Below are 19,477 nucleotides of genomic sequence, written 5' to 3'. Positions count from 1 at the left end.
AAATTTGATAAACTCAAAGACATGAGGGGGTGATAGTATAATAATAATATTCACAAATCTAAATATGACGCATACTTGTATATAGACTAGCGAATTTAAGCTTTTAAATAAACCAGGAAATATATAAAATAAAAATACTGTAGTGGAAATTTAATATAATAATAATAAAGATAATATCATTTTCATTATATTATTAATTATGATGATTTAAATAGGTCATTTTATTGTTATAAAAAAGCTAGTTAAATATATTTAAAAACTTTTTAAATTATTTAAGTTAAATAAGAGTTAAAAATAATTATAATCTAACTTATTTAAAAAAAAATGGAACCAACTTAACCTATATTTGATTTAGGATTAGCTATAGACACTCGTCCTTTATGTTCCCACTGAATATGATCATTAGCTTAAATAAAGAATATAAACTATTAAGTGGTCATAATTCATAAACACACACTTTAACAAATTTTTACATATAAAAAATTAAGTGTTATTAATTATTTATAAAATTAAAAAATTTAAATACATGCTTGTTGAGAATATGGATATTTGACTACTAAAATTGGCCTAATAGTAAATAGTTGAAGCATGTACACAATTTTAAATTTGTCTAATGCATTGTAATTCTGATAAATAAATAAAAATATATATAGACATTTATCGATCTAACTTACCTAATAATTCTTCCAGATGAGAGTGCAAAATATTAAGTGCAATCTATAAAGCTTAGCTTTTCAGATATAAAAGAGTATAATAGTTATTTTGAATGGATGAACTTTAAGCCAAGCTAACGTTACATTACTTGATACATGGGAAGAAAATCAGAAGAGAGGAAACACCCTTGTGTTGGATTAAAAGAAGAAACAATGAATAATTAAACTATCCCATCATAGTCCTAGGATTAAGAATTCAGTTCACTCTCACAAAAGAGAAAGCTCCTGGATTTGCCCATGAAATGAAGTGGGCATACACTGTTTCTGAGTCCAAATTTGAGGAATCCTCTGCCCTGCATGGCCTTATACACCCGACGCCTTTTGACTACTCTGGCCCCCACACGTTCTTCCCCTTCCAACCAGATCAAAACCTTGCTCTCAAACGGTCTTTATCATCAGACTCTTCAGCTTTTCACTGAACTCCATCTCTCTGGCCAATATTCCATTTCCTTTGTCCTTCCATCAGTCATCAAGGCAAGCTCCTCGGCCCAATGTCATGCTTTTGGCACACAGCTTCATTGCATAGCTCTTAAGACAGGCTCCCACTCTGAATCAGTTGTGTCCAATTCTATCATCACCATGTATGCTAAGTTTTCGGATGTCGAATCAGCACGGAAAGTGTTTGACACAACGCTTCACAGAGACCCCATCACCTGGAACTCCATGATCAACGGTTATCTGCAAAATGGGTATTTGGAAGAAGCATTGGAAACGTTGAAAGATGTGTACTTACTTGGTCTTGTTCCCAAGCCTGAGTTGCTAGCTAGCGTGGTATCCAAGTGTGGGAGGAAAATGGGATCAAGGATAGGAAGACAGATTCATGCTCTTGTTGTTGTTGATCATAGGATAGGACAGTCAGTGTTTCTGTCAACAGCTCTTGTGGATTTTTATTTTAGGTGTGATGATTCTTTGATGGCTTTGCGTGTGTTTGATGAGTTGGAGGTGAAAAATGAGGTTTCATGGACTGCCATGATATCTGGATGCATTGCTAATCAAGATTATGACGAGGCTTTTGCATGCTTTCGAGCAATGCAGGCTGAAGGAGTTTGCCCAAATAGAGTGACATCAATTGCTCTGTTACCTGCTTGTACAGAGCCAGGTTCTGTTAAGTATGGGAAGGAGATTCACAGTTATGCATTCCGTCATGGATTTGAGTCATGTCCTAGTTTTTCATCAGCTCTTATAAATATGTATGGTCAACATGGAGAATCAATGCAGCTTGCCGAATTAATATTTGAAGGGTCTAGGTTTAGAGATGTTGTGTTATGGAGTTCGATTATTGGGAGCTATTCTCGAAGAGGGGATAGCAATAAAACATTTAAGCTTTTTAATAAAATGAGAACTGCGGAAACTGAACCAAACTACGTAACTTTGTTGGCAGTGATTTCTGCCTGCACAAATTTATCTTCACTGAAGCAGGGTTGTGGACTCCATGGTTATATCTTTAAATCCGGATTTAGTTTTAGCATCTCTGTGGGCAATGCACTTATAAACATGTATGCCAAATGTGGTTGTTTGGATGGTTCTAGTAAGATATTCCTAGAAATGACAAACAAAGATTCTGTTACGTGGAGTAGTTTGATCAATGCCTATGGCCTCCATGGATGTGGTGAACAAGCTTTACAACTTTTCTATGAAATGAATGAGAGAAGGGTGAAATCTGATGCAATCACCTTCCTTGCAGTTTTATCTGCTTGTAATCATGCTGGCCTGGTATCTGAGGGGCAAAGGATATTTAAACAAGTAAATGTAGATTATAAAATTCCATTAACTATAGAGCATTATGCATGCCTAGTCGATCTTCTTGGAAGGTCAGGCAAGCTTGAAGATGCTTTGGAAATACTTAGAACAATGCCTATGAAACCAAGTGCTAGAATATGGAGCTCTCTCGTATCGGCTTGTAAGCTTCACGGAAGACTGGACATAGCAGAAATGCTAGCCCCACAGCTTATAAGATCAGAACCAAATAACGCTGGCAACTACACGTTGCTGAATATGATCTATGGCGAACATGGTCATTGGCTTGATACTGAACAAGTGAGGGAAGAAATGACACGAAAAAGGTTAAAGAAATGTTATGGGTTCAGCCGCATTGAGGCGGGAGATGAGAATTTCTAGTGAAGCATAATGTAGCCATCTTTATACAAGAGTGGAAAAAATATTCACATGTTTACCAATAACAATATATTATGCACTGGTTAGTCTCTATTCTTAACAAATACCATCTTTAGTTTTTCTGTAAAGATAGACACGTTAACATGTTTTCCAGGAGGGTTTGTTGAAAGAAGAAATGCAAGTTCACAGGTCTGACATATAGTTCCTTTACTTGATAGGATTCTCTACAAAAATTTACTCACAGCACTCCGAGATATTTACCTACCAGGTACAGAAAGAGTTGACTCCTGCTCAAACAAATAGTACAACAACAACAACAACAACCAAGCCTTTATCCCACTAGGTGGGGTCGGCTATACATTGCCTAGGTATATACAACTGTCCCAAAAAGGAGGGGGGAAAAGGACAGCAAAATACAATTGATATTTTCTAAGTAAAAGGTATTTCAAGAATTGCTTTATCTCCATCTAATGTGTCAGACCATTGTTTAGCGACCCTCTTAATCTGTGTGTAAAACTGAATTCCAGCTCTCCCTGCAGAAAAGTTTTTTAAGAATGGAGAATAAGCTCATGCCCTGAATGCATACATCAGGTAGAAAATCAATGAAAGCAAGGTTTTCGATAGGTTTTTACCATCAAAATTCAAATCACCAACAAAAGATGGCCTGGAGCTAATGAATGAAGAAAAAGGCAATGAAACAGAGATCGGGACATTTATGCCAACCTGATTCAGATCATATTTAATACTCATTAGAAAAATGCAAATAGGGCAAAAAATGTAAAATAATCCCAAACAGCTTTGCATAACATTGTATGCATATCAAACAATTGCCTAAAGTTCTAAAAGGTTTATATGAAATGGAAATTACAAAAAAGGGTGCATGTGAAGGATGTTCTGCATTATGGGGGAAAAAAATACAGCTATAATGGAAGACGTTATTCAAGGATTTCCACTTTTCCAGGTTGTACAAGTAATAAAAGGGAATGTGAAAACAAGACAAGTCATCGGTTAGCATGCGAACATGGATTTGGATGGAGATGTCACCTAACAATCTTGTCTCACTTCAAAGTTTAGCAGAGAGGTGACAGTATTTACCTGTCCAACTTCAACCTCAGTCTGGAATCTTGTTGCCGCTGCACTAGAAGTTGTAAAGATGGATGCTCCATTACCATATCTATAGAATGACAAACAATTAAGTACTGTAGATAAGATAGTAAATTATATATATATATATATATATATATATATATATATAAAAGCTCAAGAGAAGCTTAAATTGTAGTACTCGTTGCTATTGATGATGTTTATCGCCTCATGTATGCTGTTAACCTGGGCATAAAAATAATCAGATTTTAACATTTTTTTTTAACAGATTCTCAATTTAATAAATACAAAAACAAAGGATTCAATAACAACCTCCATACACAGAAGAACTGGGCCAAGAATCTCCTCCTGCAGAAATCAAGATGAAAACCCATCACAAATATATTACAATGCAGCTAAACTTTGACAACCTACGCAACACCATTTAATTCAGCAAAGTGAGAACATAATTAAGATTACCTTGTAGCATTCCATATCAACTGTGACATCTGACAAGATGGTAGGACCAATGAAGTTTCCCTGTTCATAACCTGGAACCTACAAGACAATTTTACACATGCACAACTAGCATTATGATTTATGAACAAAGATCTTAATGACCTATGATAGCACAAATGTCCATAACAGTGTTATAAGGAACAAGTAGAAGGTAGGCATGACAATCTAACCCGTTCCCGTGGGTACCCGCCCGAACCCGCCCCGATTTGGACGGGAAAAACCCGTGTTTATCGGGTTCGGGTTCGGGTTTTCCCCGATTGATAAAATCGGGGGCGAGGACGGGGATGTTAATAACATCCCCGTACCCGCCCCTGCCCCGCTTAATAATATAATTAAAAATTTATTTTATATATATATATAAACTAAAATTAGAAATATTTATATGTAAAAATTTATATTATTTTTTTCTTTTATTTTTTTAAAATTGTTCATATTTATTTAAAAGAAAAAAGAAAAAAAAAATAGGAACGGGAGCGGGAGCGGGGCGGCGAAACCCGAATCCCGCCGGGAGCGAGGATGGGGACCTAGATTTTACCTCCGGCGGGTATCGGGAGCGGGGGCGAGGACGATTTAAATTTGCAGGAGCGGGGGCGGGGAACGTAAAACCTGCTCCCGCCCCGCCCCATTGCCATGCCTAGTAGAAGGTCAGTTGTTAGTATTCTTGGAGAGAAAAGAAACTTGCAGAATTGTTGCATACTAATTTAACTTATCGTTCAGAACTTTGCTTGTCTGCTCAAATGATCACGACATCTAATTATATTATAAGTGACGAGTAGCAATTCCTTTCTCTGTATGTGATTTTGTTACTTTAACAGTCTGTTACCTTCCTGAAAAATTCTGGTATTTTCAGAAAAATGTCGAAGTGCTATCTTCAGAAAAATTCAATCAGTGAAACATATCAAGCCACAAGATTAGTACATCCATGGTGACTGATTGACAGCAACAAAAACCCAGCAAGGTTTCAAATCACATGATGAAATTACTATTCTTAAACCATCAATCTGAATGGTGACCCCTAATGTTTCATTTTTTTCCTCCACCCATTCGCGCATTTTGGAAATTACTAACATTTTGATGGCTATTTCATATACTCACTTTCTTGTCCACAAATATCGCATCGTCCTTTCTTTACTACAAGCAAAATAACATACATGATAAATCAAATGAAAGCACTTATGCAGCAGTCCCTGTTGGAAAGAACCTTTATTTAGGTAAATTGAACCTCTTATTTAGGATCTGTATTGTTCTGATTGTATAGCAATATTTCTTTGTTTCCTTATTTACTTTATTTCCTTTTATTGGTGATTGTAAATCTTGTGTATATATATAGGATCTTGCAGGGGTTATTTTCCTCAAGCAATCAGCAATCCTTTTGTCTTCCTTAAGATTCCTCAAGTCAAATCATCCACAATATTAAATTGAAGCAGAAACTAGGAAGATACCACAATATTTCTTCCATCAAGCACTAGTTTAGCCCCAGATTCCACACCTGTTTGAATCAATCTGCAAGTGTGTTCCTTTGCCTGTCATGAATGTCGAATATGAAGATCAAGAAATATAAATGAAGATACTCAACTTTAAACTCAGAATTCTGAAAGCTCATAAATGCATTGAAAACAACTACGAGATTCTTGTCACTCTCTCTCACACCTTGTTCTCTTCTAGTGAACTGACAGTTGTTTTAGTAAAATATATTAATGAATTATGCACCTGTTGGCTAATTACAGGACCAAGGTCTGCATCTGGCTCTGTTCCAGCATTGACCTTAAGTTTTTTCGCATGCTCTACTAGTTTATCTTCCCTGTTGAAAGAAAAACATTAAAAATTCTCTTTATGAAAAATAAGTAATATGTCAGTTGACTAATTCTTAAAGCAACATAAGAAAATCAGTCCAGCATACAAAAATATGATTTGATCATGAAAAATTCAAAGGGTGATTTAAGAGCAAAATAAAGACTTCTAGATATATACACAGCCAGTAAAGCTAAACAAGATGGAAAGGAAGGGCCACAGACATCACACATTCAAGTGAGCCATGAAAGAAATTTCTGACCAGCCCCAATAATTAACTGAATTACCACACTTCACCATATTCTCTTTTCTTCTTATTTCTCTCCCTCTCATACTCTTTTTATCCTCTCTTTTCCTTTTCTTCTTGTCTCCATCTATTTCTCTTTATATCCTTACATTTTCTGGACAGGATTAGCACCACATAAGCTTTACACAAGCTTTATTATCTTTTTTTTTTTTTTTTTTCTGAACTGCACCTTGGATATAGAAAATAAGCCGGTATTTTACTTGGTTTTAGTACTCACTGCTAATTACAAAAATGCCACCAGGTGTTTTCATTTTATTTCCTGATTTCAGAATTTATGAAGGAAATGGTGATGAAACAACACCTCTAAGATTTCAATCTCTATCTCTTTTATTCATTTTATTGATAGTAAACTCTTTTCAAACCACAATCAAGATAAGTTCATAAATGATCAACTAATTTGGTCAGCCTGAAATAACAATTCTACATTCAGAAGATTGAACAAAATACCATTGACTGAAATTTCCAACAAAAACAACAGCACTTAGTGCTGTGCACTTCTGTCCAGCTGCACCAAAACCAGCTGTAACCAAAGCTTTCAAAGTAGCATCTACTCTTGCATCAGGCATTATGACGGCATGATTTTTGGTTCCAATATTGGACTGAAGACAATAGCCAACCAGCCAATTTACATTGACCTCAACTACTGCATTGGGTGAAGAGCAACACATAGCTCATAAAAGGAACATGAGCTTTACTACGATAGCAGATGCAGAGAAATTACCTGCACACGTTTACCTTTGGTAGATGCTCTTGTGTATACATAAGCACCAACCTCAAGGGGAAAACCCATAAAATCAGTACAACAGATCAACCCAATTCCCAATCCATGAAAAACATAGTGAAATAGTTTTTCTTTCACTAATTTCAATGATAAGCTAAATTGCTTCATACAAAAATTTAATATGAATATGAATCTTCTAATGCCAACCATGTCAACAAAAGCTCATAATATAAAATGTGCATACCAAGATGAACAAGAAGAAATTTATCAGGTGCATCATGAGTCATGATATCTTAAAGTAAAATGTGACCAGAGTTACCATTAAGCATGCTTCTCTTAACACTTAAGTCTTGAACACAAGTATCTTTACTCGGAAGATAAATAATATACATTTTCCCTTAGATGTTGGAAAGCATACTTGCTAACAGTTTACAATCATTGCAACAATTCTTATCACTTCAAAAAACGGAAACATACTAATTGTCACCGGCAAGGTATGATGGTATGAGACAATCAACAATTCCTTTCTACAAGGACAAAAAAATTGAGGATGTATGGCATGTCACAAGCATTTGTTTAAATAAGGTTATTGATGCAAAGAACACTACACTATATTCATCCCACACTCAACAATCTATTGATTTTCTTTTTGGATAGGCCAATTAGTACCTCCTTATTGCACCCATGCTACTTTCCCTTTCATCAAAAGATAAAATGCAATTCCATCTCTCTTGGCTTGCTTGTTCAATGTCAAACATACTTACATTTAAAATATAGGAATTGCTGTTTGATATTAAAGTAGCCTCAGTAAGCTTGTTCAAATTCTTGAATACATTTCAGTTCTCAAGATAAAAATTACAGTGAGAATTCATTGCAAGAATGACTTACTGTATTTGAACCAACAAAGGAAACAGCCTTTATATCATCATCGTCACAAATAGCATTGACAATGTCCTGTTGGAATCAATTCTCAAGAGTGAGGAATAAATTGATCAGTGTTACAATTAACAAAAATGCCAATCAAACAACATGCTACAATAATCAATCAACAAGAAAAGAAAATATCAAACTAAATTCTTACATTTGTACCATGAACAATATTTAACACACCATTAGGTAAACCAGCCTCAATTGCTAACTCTGCCAGCATCACAGATGCCCCTGACATTATAACTAACAGAATATCATGCCTACTGCACGCATAAAGGCATCAGCTATTCACAAAGAGATCAAAGGCTCACACTTGTTTATTGTATACAAAGATGAGAAGTAGGTGAGAATGAATAGACAATAAATTCTTTGATTTCTTTCTAGAATAGGAAATAAATACAATTAAGAGGAAGGACAAAAGTACAGGACAGGATAGGAAATTCTCTGAACAACACCAGAAAGATAAGAGAATTCAAGTAAAAAATAGAGTGAAAGCCTGCACAAAAAACCACAAAAAGTTCCAAATGTAAGAAAAACTGAAAAGGGGGCTACCATTGCTTCCCCAAACATGAAACCTGGATTCTTCTCTGATGTCTTTAGAATAAATGTATTTCAATATAATAAATGACTTCATTTTCAGTATTATAACATTTTCAACTAAAGTGAATCCCTTTAACCGAATACTTTTTGCATATGTCATTTCATATAGAGCAGTAGTCCAGGAAGAATTTCACAATCACCTGGATTCTTCTCTGATGGCTTTAGAATAAATGTATTGCCACATGTGACAGCAATAGGAAACATCTGCACATATGAATATAATGTATATATATAAACATATAAAGATCTTGGAAATGTTGAATCTATTTCCCATTTATTACATTAGTTACATCTAATCACATTCTAAAATTCTATATTTAATGAGCTTTCCCATGTTGTATGTTTCTGCTGTATAAATTGCTTATCACATGGTAATATGGTATTCAGAAAAAAACCATTGCAAAGAGTAAATCTTTCCCTTGCTAGTTCCTATTACAGTGAAAGAAAATCAACTACAACCTAGTATTCGTCTTGATGCAGAGGCAAGACTTCTGAGCAAGAGAAGTTACATTAGCACAAAGAAATCATTGAAATTTCTATAAAATTAAGGTCTAGAGCATAAGGCATAAGCAAACTCAAAAAATACAAGTATACAGTGAGGTTACCCATAATGGAATCATAGCCGGAAAATCAAAAGAGCAGATACCAGCACAAATACCAAGTGGCTCTCTAATGCTGTATGTGTCAATTCCATCGGACACATTAGGTACAAAATCCCCCTTTATCAAATTTCCTACACCACAAGCGTGTTCAACAACCTCTACAAAGGGAGATGATTTTTCTTTGTAAATAATACGTGCCAAAAGGACAGTAAAGCCTGTTCTTAGACATTGAACAACAATAAGAACACTAACCTAGCCCACGTAACACATCATAATGTGCATCTTGCAGTGTTTTTCCATGTTCAGTACAAATATTCATAGCAACCTTATCCTGCAAGAAATTTCCAATAAGTTTAATTCTGAATAAATGTAATTCCAATAAGAAGGCAAAAAATAGTAAATATTTATTGAAAAAGAAAGTACTTATTATATTGTAAATAAAAGTCAATTTGTGTGAGCTTTTCTAAGTAATTTAAAACATTTAATAGTGTATATTTAATGCTTTCACATCATATGTCCATAGGCACATGATACAAAAAACTCCATTAATAAATTGAAATGCATACAATGTCTCTATGAACAAGCTCTTGGAACTTAAACATGATTCTTTGACGAGTGGTAACTGGTGTGTTACGCCACAATGAGAAGGCCCGTTTTGCAGAAAACACTGCTGCTTTGAACTCCTCATTTGTAGTCATTGGAACTTGAGAAACAACTTGCTGGCTTGCCTGTTATTTTTAAATGGGTCAGCAAGCTGCCTTTTACTCCATTTAAGTGAATAAGTAATAGAATTCAAGTTCCTCCGTACACTTACAGGGTTTAAAATGTCAATTGATGCACATGACTGTGAATCAACAAATCTTCCTCCAATAAGATTGGTAACCCTCTGAAACGAGAGAAAACGACTAAAACTGTTAGAGAAATATAAAATAAAAGAGATATAATCAGTCAGGTACTTCAGAACTAATGGTAGTTATTATATCACCCTTTTTAAATTCTTCAGTCTTCTCCCATGACAACTTTTAAGAGAAGACTACCCTCATTGGATGTTTTCATTGGGTAAAATGCAAGACAATTAACAACCAAAATAATGCATCTAGCAGCATATGGCAATTATTTGAAACTGATTTCAGCTTCATTCAAACATACAAACAAATGGATTATCTCTGAGGTCATATACATTTTTCCCAAGCCTATATTTTGTGTTATCAGATACTATACAATGGCGTCCAAGTACAGAGAACAAAGGACAAATTTTGTTAAGATGAAATATATGGAAGCAAAAGCTTACTGGAGGGTTGCACTGCCGCCACAATGGTTCAATTACAGCAAGATAGTTGTTTCTTACGGCAGACTTCTCATGTCTCAATGACTTGAAATTCCTAACTGCAACATATGAAAGCCATCAACCTGTAAGTATAATGCCGTGTAGTACTTCTTTTGCATATTGGAACAAGATGTCAAAGAATATAAATAGAGCTCATTCTTAAGCCTTTACTTTATAACTGAATATTTTATGCGGAATATTATCTTATCATTTTACAAGCATATGATACATCATATTCTATTCCAGTCATTCTTCTTGGCAAGTATTAAGAGCTTAATTAAGATAATTCATATCTTAATATTCAATAGCTGTTGACTGCTTTAATTTCAGTACATGTTCTTCTTTTAATCTTTTGAAATGGCTTAGTGTTACAGGTAATGGTTATAATCATATCTTGCTTCTCATCGGATCTAATTATGCCATGCATATATCAGTTTTATACAGTGCTATACCAAATTAACTTCAATCTTACTTTGGGATGAAATCAAGTCCTAAGAAAGGATCTAAGAAACTCCTTGAGTGAAGTTTAAGGTTTATTTGTAATTTTCCTCTGGTTTAGTCTAAGGTTATTTTCAGCTAAGGCCCTATTTACTCATTAGCAAACTTTCTTGGAAAAATTTATCTCATCTAGCTCAAGAATGGCCTTAATACAATCCAAATCTTAAAAATATAAATCACCTTTCATTCTTTAACTGTTAAACTAACCCCAGGTTATTATCATAACTTCCTGCACCCAAAACCAAAAAGGCCATTGTAACGAGCATAAGGCTAAGGAGGGGAACCATCCCTCAAAAGCCGGCCCAAGAGGTTGGAGAACCTCCCGCCTTATAAGGCCTCCCTGGTAAGGAGACCTCCCCGATGTGGGACTTGTTACATTACCACCCCCTTCGAAAGCCAGCGTCCTCGATGGACGCACTCCACGGTACTTCACTCACCGGTACTTCACTCGGCCTTTGTCGGTCAGAACCCTCCGGTGGTCAGAACCCTCCGTGGGTAGCCCTTCTCGAGTTGGCTGGCTCTCAATGAAAGCACCATTGTAACGAGCATAAGGCTAAGGAGGGGAACCATCTCTCAAAAGCCGGCCCAAGAGGTTGGAGAACCTCCCGCCTTATAAGGCCTCCCTGGTAAGGAGACCTCCCCGATGTGGGACTTGTTACAGCCATCCACTGATCTATGTTCCAAATTGATCTATTATTTAAATCCCCAGCTTACCATTCGTGTTTCCTTGTCTAAGCTTAGCTTTAACATTATAAACATGCTTTGGTGTTGATAAAAGTTCTGGATTGTTTTGTCTCAGCCGCTTTAGAATTTGTCGAGGTTTCAACCCAGCATCTGTCATTTCTTTAATGAGCAAAACTTCTCCCTCTGTGAAGCGACGGGCAGAAGGATGTTCTGACATGTCCTTTAAGGGCTCATGATTGTGTGTTCCATTTTTTATGGTGAGTACCCACAAACCATCATCCTTCTTGCCCACAGCTTCAAAAGGACAATTTGTTAGACGAGAACCAGTTTTTCTTTTACGACTATGTTCTGTTGAGGACTCTTCAGAAGGTTTTCGCCGGTTCCGATAGACACCTCCTCTGTCACAGCCTAGTATAACTACTTTATCCCTCTTGGATTGCTTGATAGTCACCACATACCCCTGGGACACAGCAAAGTCTCCAACATGTTGGATGAGTTCTTCCCGATCTACAAATGTGCCTGGGGGAGGTGGAAGCATTTGTGCAGTTTCATCCAATTCTGTGCTGCTTTGAGCATCCATCATACAGTATTAAACATAAGAAAATGGTAGCATTTTAACACTAGTCATTATTATATGTTCTCCACGTCACTGCTTGAATATGACCACATCAGTCTAGTTCAGTTATGATGACGCTGTTAAAAGAGAACAAAGTTAAAAAATTCTCAAGCAAAAGAGGCCTATTGTATTCTTAATTATTGAGTCCAACCATTCATATATCTCTTAGCCCATATGAACAGCACATCAACACATATCTGCAGCATTAACATTATCGATTCATGAAAGTGCCAAATTCATGTTGTACGCATAGCCAACAGGAGTTACATCATTTAACGCCAGTCCTGTAAAAGATTAAACTTGTTAAAAATGAAATACCTTATAATAAACTAAAACATATGAATAATATCAACTCCACCTGCTCCTCCCTTACTTCCTTCTTCCCCAATATAACTCACGTATCACAAATTACTACCCTTTCCCCAATCCCAAATTGCATGCAACACCCACACCTTATTCATTAGGATAAAATGATATGGAAAGGATGACCTCTCAAATGACTGATTGACCATTCTCATTAAAAGATATATCCCAATTATCTCACACATTTTACTTAATAATTTAATCGATAAGTTCAAATAAATAAAAATGAAAAAAAAAGTTCTACCTCTCCATAGAACCACGCACCAAACAAGTGTTCACACGGTTGCTTCCTCTATGTTATTCACTCCATTCATCAAACAGACACAGATAGAAACGAAAAAACATAACTCAGAAGAAAGACCATAAAATATGCCACCATTAGAAGTCTATATAAAGAAGCTAGTCATCGAATTATATATGGTAATAAATAAATGTACGCAGAGAAACGGCAATAGAAGCACATTAAAAAACGAATTAAATATAAATGATAAAAGCGATTTACAGTCATAAGCATGTCAACGAAGAGATATCCATTGTTTGACTGCTAAGGCATTGAAAATTCATGCACGAAAGAGTGGACAAAGCAAGATTTATCTTGGAAAAAAGTGATAGAAACAGTACTGATTTAAGTTGAAAGAAAACAGAAGTAGCATTGTACATTGAACTTGATTCCAATTTTGATCGAATCAATAAACTAGGGAAAATGGAAAAGAAGAATGGAACCTGGATTGTTGCTCTGTGCTACACTTATCGAACTGCAACTGCAATTGTTTGAGGTCGAATCGAAACTTGTAATAGAGGAGTTAAAGGTATTGCAAGTGTAGGTTGGAGAAGAAAACGTGTGCAAGTGCGTTGAAGCCTCGAGCTACTGCTAACTAAGCAGGGAGTAGTAGGAAAAAGAAATACTAAGCAAATAATATTTTACTGAAATAAACGAGTTTTAATTTTATTTATCGTAATAAAATTATTTTCCATTCTTTTACTATTATAAATAACCGGTTTTTTCTGGTCACAGAATACTAATTTTGATTTTTATAAAATTAAAATTTATTCATTTTATTTTTTTTTGTGAAACATTCATTTTATTTTATAACGATCGAAAATATAACTAAGACTATTATTTAATATATCTTAAAAAAATTAATGATAATTTTCGGTCCTCTGATTTTGTACTTGTGACAGTTATTCCATAAAAAAATGATAGATCCTCCGAAAATCTGTCCGAATATATAAAATAATAATTTAAATTATAAAATATTAAATTAAATAATTATTTTATAACAAATTTATTAAAAAAATATTAATATTTTAAATTTCGGAGGATGATTCGCACAATTTTTTCGGACTTTACACTATTCCATATGCTTTTATTCCCCGTAACTTAACTACCACTTGTTTTGAACCAAAATGAAATTGTTATCTTGATTATTAAAGTTATTGTTAATTAAATTTTGTGAAATTTTTTTTTATATAATTTTATAAAATTACTTCAAGTATTAAAAAAAACACTAAACCTTACATAATGAATAAACTCAACGTTTAAATATTTCAGACAATAATCACACGATTTTTTTTATAAAGTAATAAAAGTTTTCATTTAATTGACACCAACATTTAACGAAAATTTTAATAGTAACCCTTTAGTTTTAAAGTAGAGAAATGCTAAATGAGAACCCCCCTTCCAAAAAAAAAAAAAACTAGAGTTAATAGTAATTTTATATTTTTTTATTATAAGCAAAACCGTGAGAACTAAGGTCTAAAATGAACAATATCTCATCATTGTGGAGTATGTTTGTATAATAACCTTATAAAACAATCTTCATAAAATATCCCCTCAGACAAGTACCATAACATAATCTCAACAATATATATATATATATATATATATATATATACACGTGTGTGAATAATAAGTGCACACTTTGTCCCCTTAATATGATAGTGTCGTTAGGTAGGTGATTATTGATTATTTAGCATTCAAGATGATCAAATAAATATCGATTCTTTATTATTTTTTTCTGCCCAACAACTTTTAAAAAAAAAAAAAAAGACAAGTAAAAGTTGATGTGATAAAATATAAGAATGTAGAGTTATTTGTGAGGCTTATTTAGTAAAAAATTTAAATTTGTTGAATTGGAAAGAAGAGTTGCTTATCTTTAAAAATGAGTTATGATTGTGTAATGACATACCTATTTAAAAAAGGTAAAAAGTAAATAAAGAAAATGTTGGGAGGGAGATGCTCTGAGTTAGACACCGTTGACATTCAAAATGTAACTAATTCAATGAGACTAAATACTTGAGTTATATTTCTCTAATGTGAGGTTTTTCTATTAAGAATAAAAATTACGTGCAATCCATGGGATTACCGTTACATTGTTACCTCAATCACAATATCTCTAATGTGACCGTTAACAATCCCCTAACTAATTTGGATCACAATATCTAGCTTTTTCGCAAACATTAGATAGTGCAGATTAAGAGATGCAGATATACAATGAGTTTTCTGGCAATGATGAAAAGGAACACTTTCTTATAACTGTTATAAAAGATATAGGAGATGCGGATACACACTTGACTTCACATAAACTGTTCGCAATTCACCCTCCATGATGTTTTCATGTTCATGTCACGGATGCCTCTGCCTTAATTGGATATAAGTATATAACAGCTATATTTTCTTAATTATTACCCAAACTTGTTCACATATCGATTCAAACATGTTACATTGTCTTGCTCTAAAAAAAGAAACAACTTTTCATTCCAAACTTTTGTTTAAAAAGAAAATAGGCAGCACTATAGTGATCACATCAATTATTTTAAGATCAACTAACATTGTGTCACAGACCAAGTACTTACTCAAGAGTCGCATACCTGAAGGTTGAAAGTTGAAACACCTACAAGATGGCAAGCTTACCAAGGAATAAGCATGTCCAAATGGTAACTTAATTTGAAACTGAAATGAACTTCCTTCATAGTTTATACATATTCCATGTGTCATCACTAAATTTCAGAATTCAGAAATGAACTTCTAAATTTCCTAGAGATGTAAGGTGTGACAAAGTGGGAGATTTAAGGCAAAGATTAGAATCAAGACCACCTAATGAAGAGAGACCACTCATTCCCGAATGAGTGCCTCTGAAAACACTAGCACTGTCCCATAGGATTCAACCTCCAGGTTCCCTACTTGCTCATTCATGAACCCAGACTCATTCAATGAAACTATCTACTTACTGCATTTTTTATCAAGTGAGTTTTTGACAAAATGTTTCAAACAAATCAGATAAGAAATCAACAATCAGATATGGATGAATTTAACCTGTGTTCAGAATAACTTAAAATAATCAACTTACAGTGTGTATTTAACCTGTGTTCAGAATAACTTAAAATAATCAACTTACAGTGTGTTTAGATAACTCAAGAATCAGTCCCACCGTCCAAAATCATGATGAAACCATAAAAAGTAGAAGCAACTATTTGTCGTTTTGCTATCACTGCCATGAACAAAATATTTAATTATATTTCATCATAAGACCAATTCAAACATACAAACTATATCTACCATGAACAAAATAATTAATTATATCTCATCATAAAACCAATTCACACATCCTCACTATCTAGTCGAAATTGGAATCATAAGTGTACATAAAATACGTGTTCTCCTCTCAACTCTTAAATAGTCATATTGATATTCAATGTCTTCATTCGAATCTTGGACAAGTTAATTAAAGTCACATGTCACAAGTCACATGTCACAACCACTTGTACTGATCAGTGTTGATTGTCCTTGCAATATTAAGTGAGGATCATGAAAAATATATATCACACCATGACAATATGCACACATATATATCCAATAGCTTCAAAACATGGGATAAAAGAAACAAAAAACAAATTTATATAGAACGGCAAAAAGTAATTTTCATTGAACAACCATGTCCATGTGCATCATCACGTGCATGTGGATGTGGATGAGCAAGAAAGTCACAAGTGATCCTGTTCTGTGTGAGTGTATGTTGGAGATTGGATTTGCGGAGAAACCTCTACATCTAATTCAACAGAGAAATTCAAGAAGCCGCTGCTATCATCGTCATAATCGCCAACGACACTGGCGGAACCAGTGGCCGTGCCGGTCGCCGTTCCTTCTTCTTCCTCATCTCGTACTTCTTCTTCTCTAAGGTGCTGGATCTCGTGCTCTTCACATTCTTCTTCTTCTTCCTCATCTCGTACTTCTTCTTCTCTAAGGTGCTGGATCTCGTGCTGTTCACCTTCTTCTTCTTCCTCATCTCGTACTTCATTTTCTCTAAGGTGCTGGATCTCTGGCTTTTCACCTTCTTCTTCTTCTTCTTTCTCATCTCGTACTTCTTCTTCTCTAAGGTGCTGGATCTCGTGCTTTTCACCTTCTTCTCCCTCATCTCGTACTTCTTCTCTAAGGTGCTGGATCTCGCGCTCTTCACCTTCTTCATCTTCTTCGTCTCGGAGGTGCTCAATCTCGTGCTCGTTGAGGAACTGCCCGAGCCTCTCCCTGAGAGCCTCCAACTGGCGTTCGAGGAGATTCTTCTGCGATTCCTCCTGCTCCGCCGTCCACCGGAGCGACTCCATGACCTCGTGGTCGTACTCCTGGCGCTGCTCCACCACGCGGCGGAACTGCTTAGCCTGAATCTCCACCGCGCTCTTCTCGCTCTGGAGGCGGAGGATCATCGCCATGGCCTCCTCCGCCGCGGACGCCGCCGCGCCGCGCTCCTGCTCGATCTCGGCGCAGGCGGCCTGGTAGCGCTGGCGCTCGGCCTTCACCATGCGGCGCAGCGACATTACGTCGAAGACATGGTCCTCGGAATTATAGGGTCTGGAATTGGAGTTATTATCATTATCGTTGTGTTTGGTGTTGGGAGAGAGGCGCAGGAGGCGGAGGCAGAAGAGAAAGATGAGGAGGAGGCCGAGGAAGTTGAAGAGGGGCGAGACATAGCCTAAGAGGAGAAGGCCGCAACCGAGTTCACTGAACTTTGCGATGAATCTGAATGTGGAAGGGAAATCCATGAATATGAGAATGAAGAAACGAAGGGAGAGACGGAAGAACCTGTGGTAGAAAGCGAGAACGGAAGTGACCAACAAACCACCCAGAGTCTGCATCTGCGTCTGGGTGAGGCCGAGGGCACCAGATTATGACAGACACTGCAACTGCAACCCAATCTTGGCGTCAAAGGCCCGAGAAATGAAAAACAAATAGAAATTGTTTTTGTTTTTGTTTTTGTTATTGGGAATGCGATTGAGAGGGATTGGGCATTGGTTGGAGTGATGGCGTTACAAGGGAAGAAATGTGATTTTCGTCACTCTTGCAAGCAAGTGCCAATAGATGGAGACTGTTCTAGTTATGAAGATTGAGATCTCATCGTGACGCAAAGAAATAGACACACGCACAGGATATGCTAGGACCATTTCAGAGCATACCGTTGCTAATCATTATTCTTTTTCGCACAATCATTTATATAAATCTAATTAATTAATTAATTAATTTCTTTTTTTACTCTACCAATGTTTTAATAAACTTACAAATAAATAAATAATAAGACTTTATTTGGATTTAAACTTAACTTAAAAACGTAAATTTAAAAAGTACAAAAATTAATCTTTTTTTTTACAAATTAATAGAAAGTTTTATTTTATTTTTTAAATTCATTGGAAATTATGTCAGTTTGAAAAAACATGTAAGAGAATATGTTGTTAACATTTTTTTTATAAAAAAAAGTGATAATAACATATTATTAATTTAAATTTATTAAAATCACAAAATTATATTCATTAAATAAATAAAAAAATGGAATCCAATGAAATTATGATTTTCTATAAATTTAAATTTATAGTAAAAAAATATTGCTAAAACGTTTTTTTTACAATATTTTTTTCATACTCACTTATGGTAATTAATGAAAACTTTAAATGCAAATAAAATAAAATAGTACGCATTCACATTTGGTCTTTTACTCTATCTTCATTCATCATATTTACAATATTTTTTTCATACTCACTTATGGTAATTAATGAAAACTTTAAGTGCAAATAAAATAAAATAGTACGCATTCACATTTGGTCTTTTACTCTCCATTCATCATATCATATACAAGCATTTGATAGAAGAAAAAGGAAATTCATATTCAAGAATCATAATTTTTTGAACCCTAATTTTTAGGGTGTGAAAAGAAATCGTAATTTTAAGGATGATTAAAAAATATTTAGTTGACCGTAAATATTTTTAAAGATATTTATATATATTAGTTGATAATCAATAATCTTTATTATATTTAATAAAAACATTAAAGTAACTTATATTTTTTATTGTAATAAAATATTTTATTTAATTCGAAAATGTCAGGTACGTGTGGTACAATAATTATTTTTACTTTTTATTAATATATTTTTCCATAAAATTGTTTCAAAAGTTTTATTTCGATGAAAATATTATATTAATTATATTTTTTATTTAATGTAATAAAATTATTGATTTTTAATTAATATTTATAAATATTTTTAAAAATATTTATGGTAAATCAAACACATTTTAATCATTTTTATGAATTATGATTTCTGAAATTTATAATTTCTAAAAAATT

General features: G+C 34.5%; 3 protein-coding genes across 5 annotated transcripts; 1 reads left to right on the top strand and 2 right to left on the bottom strand.

Moving 5' to 3' along the window:
• The first annotated feature begins 175 nt into the window (after positions 1 to 175).
• LOC109803871 (PPR superfamily protein) lies at positions 176 to 4,197 on the top strand. The gene is made up of 2 exons (XM_020365541.3): positions 176 to 2,910; positions 3,047 to 4,197. Exon 1 carries the CDS (start codon positions 1,011 to 1,013, stop codon positions 2,829 to 2,831), a length of 1,821 nt encoding a protein of 606 aa, XP_020221130.2. The 5' UTR covers positions 176 to 1,010; the 3' UTR covers positions 2,832 to 2,910; positions 3,047 to 4,197.
• LOC109803240 (methylmalonate-semialdehyde dehydrogenase [acylating], mitochondrial) lies at positions 2,973 to 16,330 on the bottom strand. Of its 3 annotated transcripts, XM_083067411.1 has the most exons (22): positions 16,268 to 16,330; positions 13,593 to 13,744; positions 11,921 to 12,790; positions 10,673 to 10,767; positions 10,196 to 10,267; positions 9,948 to 10,109; positions 9,634 to 9,712; positions 9,385 to 9,539; positions 8,920 to 8,983; positions 8,604 to 8,675; positions 8,331 to 8,410; positions 8,138 to 8,203; positions 7,264 to 7,300; positions 6,976 to 7,171; positions 6,141 to 6,231; positions 5,873 to 5,953; positions 4,392 to 4,469; positions 4,245 to 4,280; positions 4,114 to 4,157; positions 3,924 to 4,002; positions 3,461 to 3,551; positions 2,973 to 3,361 (listed from the first exon to the last, which is right to left on the bottom strand). In XM_083067411.1, the coding sequence occupies exons 3-22, from the start codon at positions 12,471 to 12,473 to the stop codon at positions 3,258 to 3,260; spliced, it is 2,235 nt and encodes a 744-aa protein (XP_082923537.1). In that variant the 5' UTR covers positions 12,474 to 12,790; positions 13,593 to 13,744; positions 16,268 to 16,330; the 3' UTR covers positions 2,973 to 3,257. The 3 variants fall into 3 exon arrangements, with proteins under 3 accessions (XP_082923537.1, XP_020220309.1, XP_020220315.1); XM_020364720.3 differs by lacking the exon at positions 8,604 to 8,675 and having other exon boundaries at positions 8,331 to 8,422; positions 16,268 to 16,328; XM_020364726.3 differs by lacking the exons at positions 8,604 to 8,675; positions 16,268 to 16,330 and having other exon boundaries at positions 6,976 to 7,127; positions 7,250 to 7,300.
• Positions 15,780 to 18,269, bottom strand: LOC109803244 (uncharacterized). Its single transcript, XM_029272483.2, has 2 exons — positions 16,804 to 18,269; positions 15,780 to 16,360 (listed from the first exon to the last, which is right to left on the bottom strand). The coding sequence occupies exon 1, from the start codon at positions 17,997 to 17,999 to the stop codon at positions 16,854 to 16,856; it is 1,146 nt and encodes a 381-aa protein (XP_029128316.1). The 5' UTR covers positions 18,000 to 18,269; the 3' UTR covers positions 15,780 to 16,360; positions 16,804 to 16,853.
• Positions 18,270 to 19,477: the final 1,208 nt, after the last annotated feature.

The sequence above is a fragment of the Cajanus cajan genome, chromosome 1 (genome assembly GCF_000230855.2).
Source record: "Cajanus cajan strain Asha chromosome 1, NIPB_CcT2T_4, whole genome shotgun sequence".
In the NCBI taxonomy this organism is placed as follows: Eukaryota; Viridiplantae; Streptophyta; class Magnoliopsida; order Fabales; family Fabaceae; genus Cajanus; species Cajanus cajan.
The sequence above is the reverse complement of the archived record's forward strand: the minus strand, read 5'-3'. Positions and strand labels throughout refer to the sequence as shown.

Coding starts and splice junctions, on each gene's coding strand:
- LOC109803871 (XM_020365541.3), top strand. CDS start 1,011: ATGGCCTTATACACCCGACGCCTTTTGACTACTCTGGCCCCCACACGT.
- LOC109803240 (XM_083067411.1), bottom strand. CDS start 12,473: ATGATGGATGCTCAAAGCAGCACAGAATTGGATGAAACTGCACAAATG. Junction 10,110..10,195: donor CAATTGACATTTTAAACCCT/GTAAGTGTACGG, acceptor TAAAAATAACAG/GCAAGCCAGCAAGTTGTTTC. Junction 9,540..9,633: donor TGATGTGTTACGTGGGCTAG/GTTAGTGTTCTT, acceptor CTCCCTTTGTAG/AGGTTGTTGAACACGCTTGT.
- LOC109803244 (XM_029272483.2), bottom strand. CDS start 17,999: ATGCAGACTCTGGGTGGTTTGTTGGTCACTTCCGTTCTCGCTTTCTAC.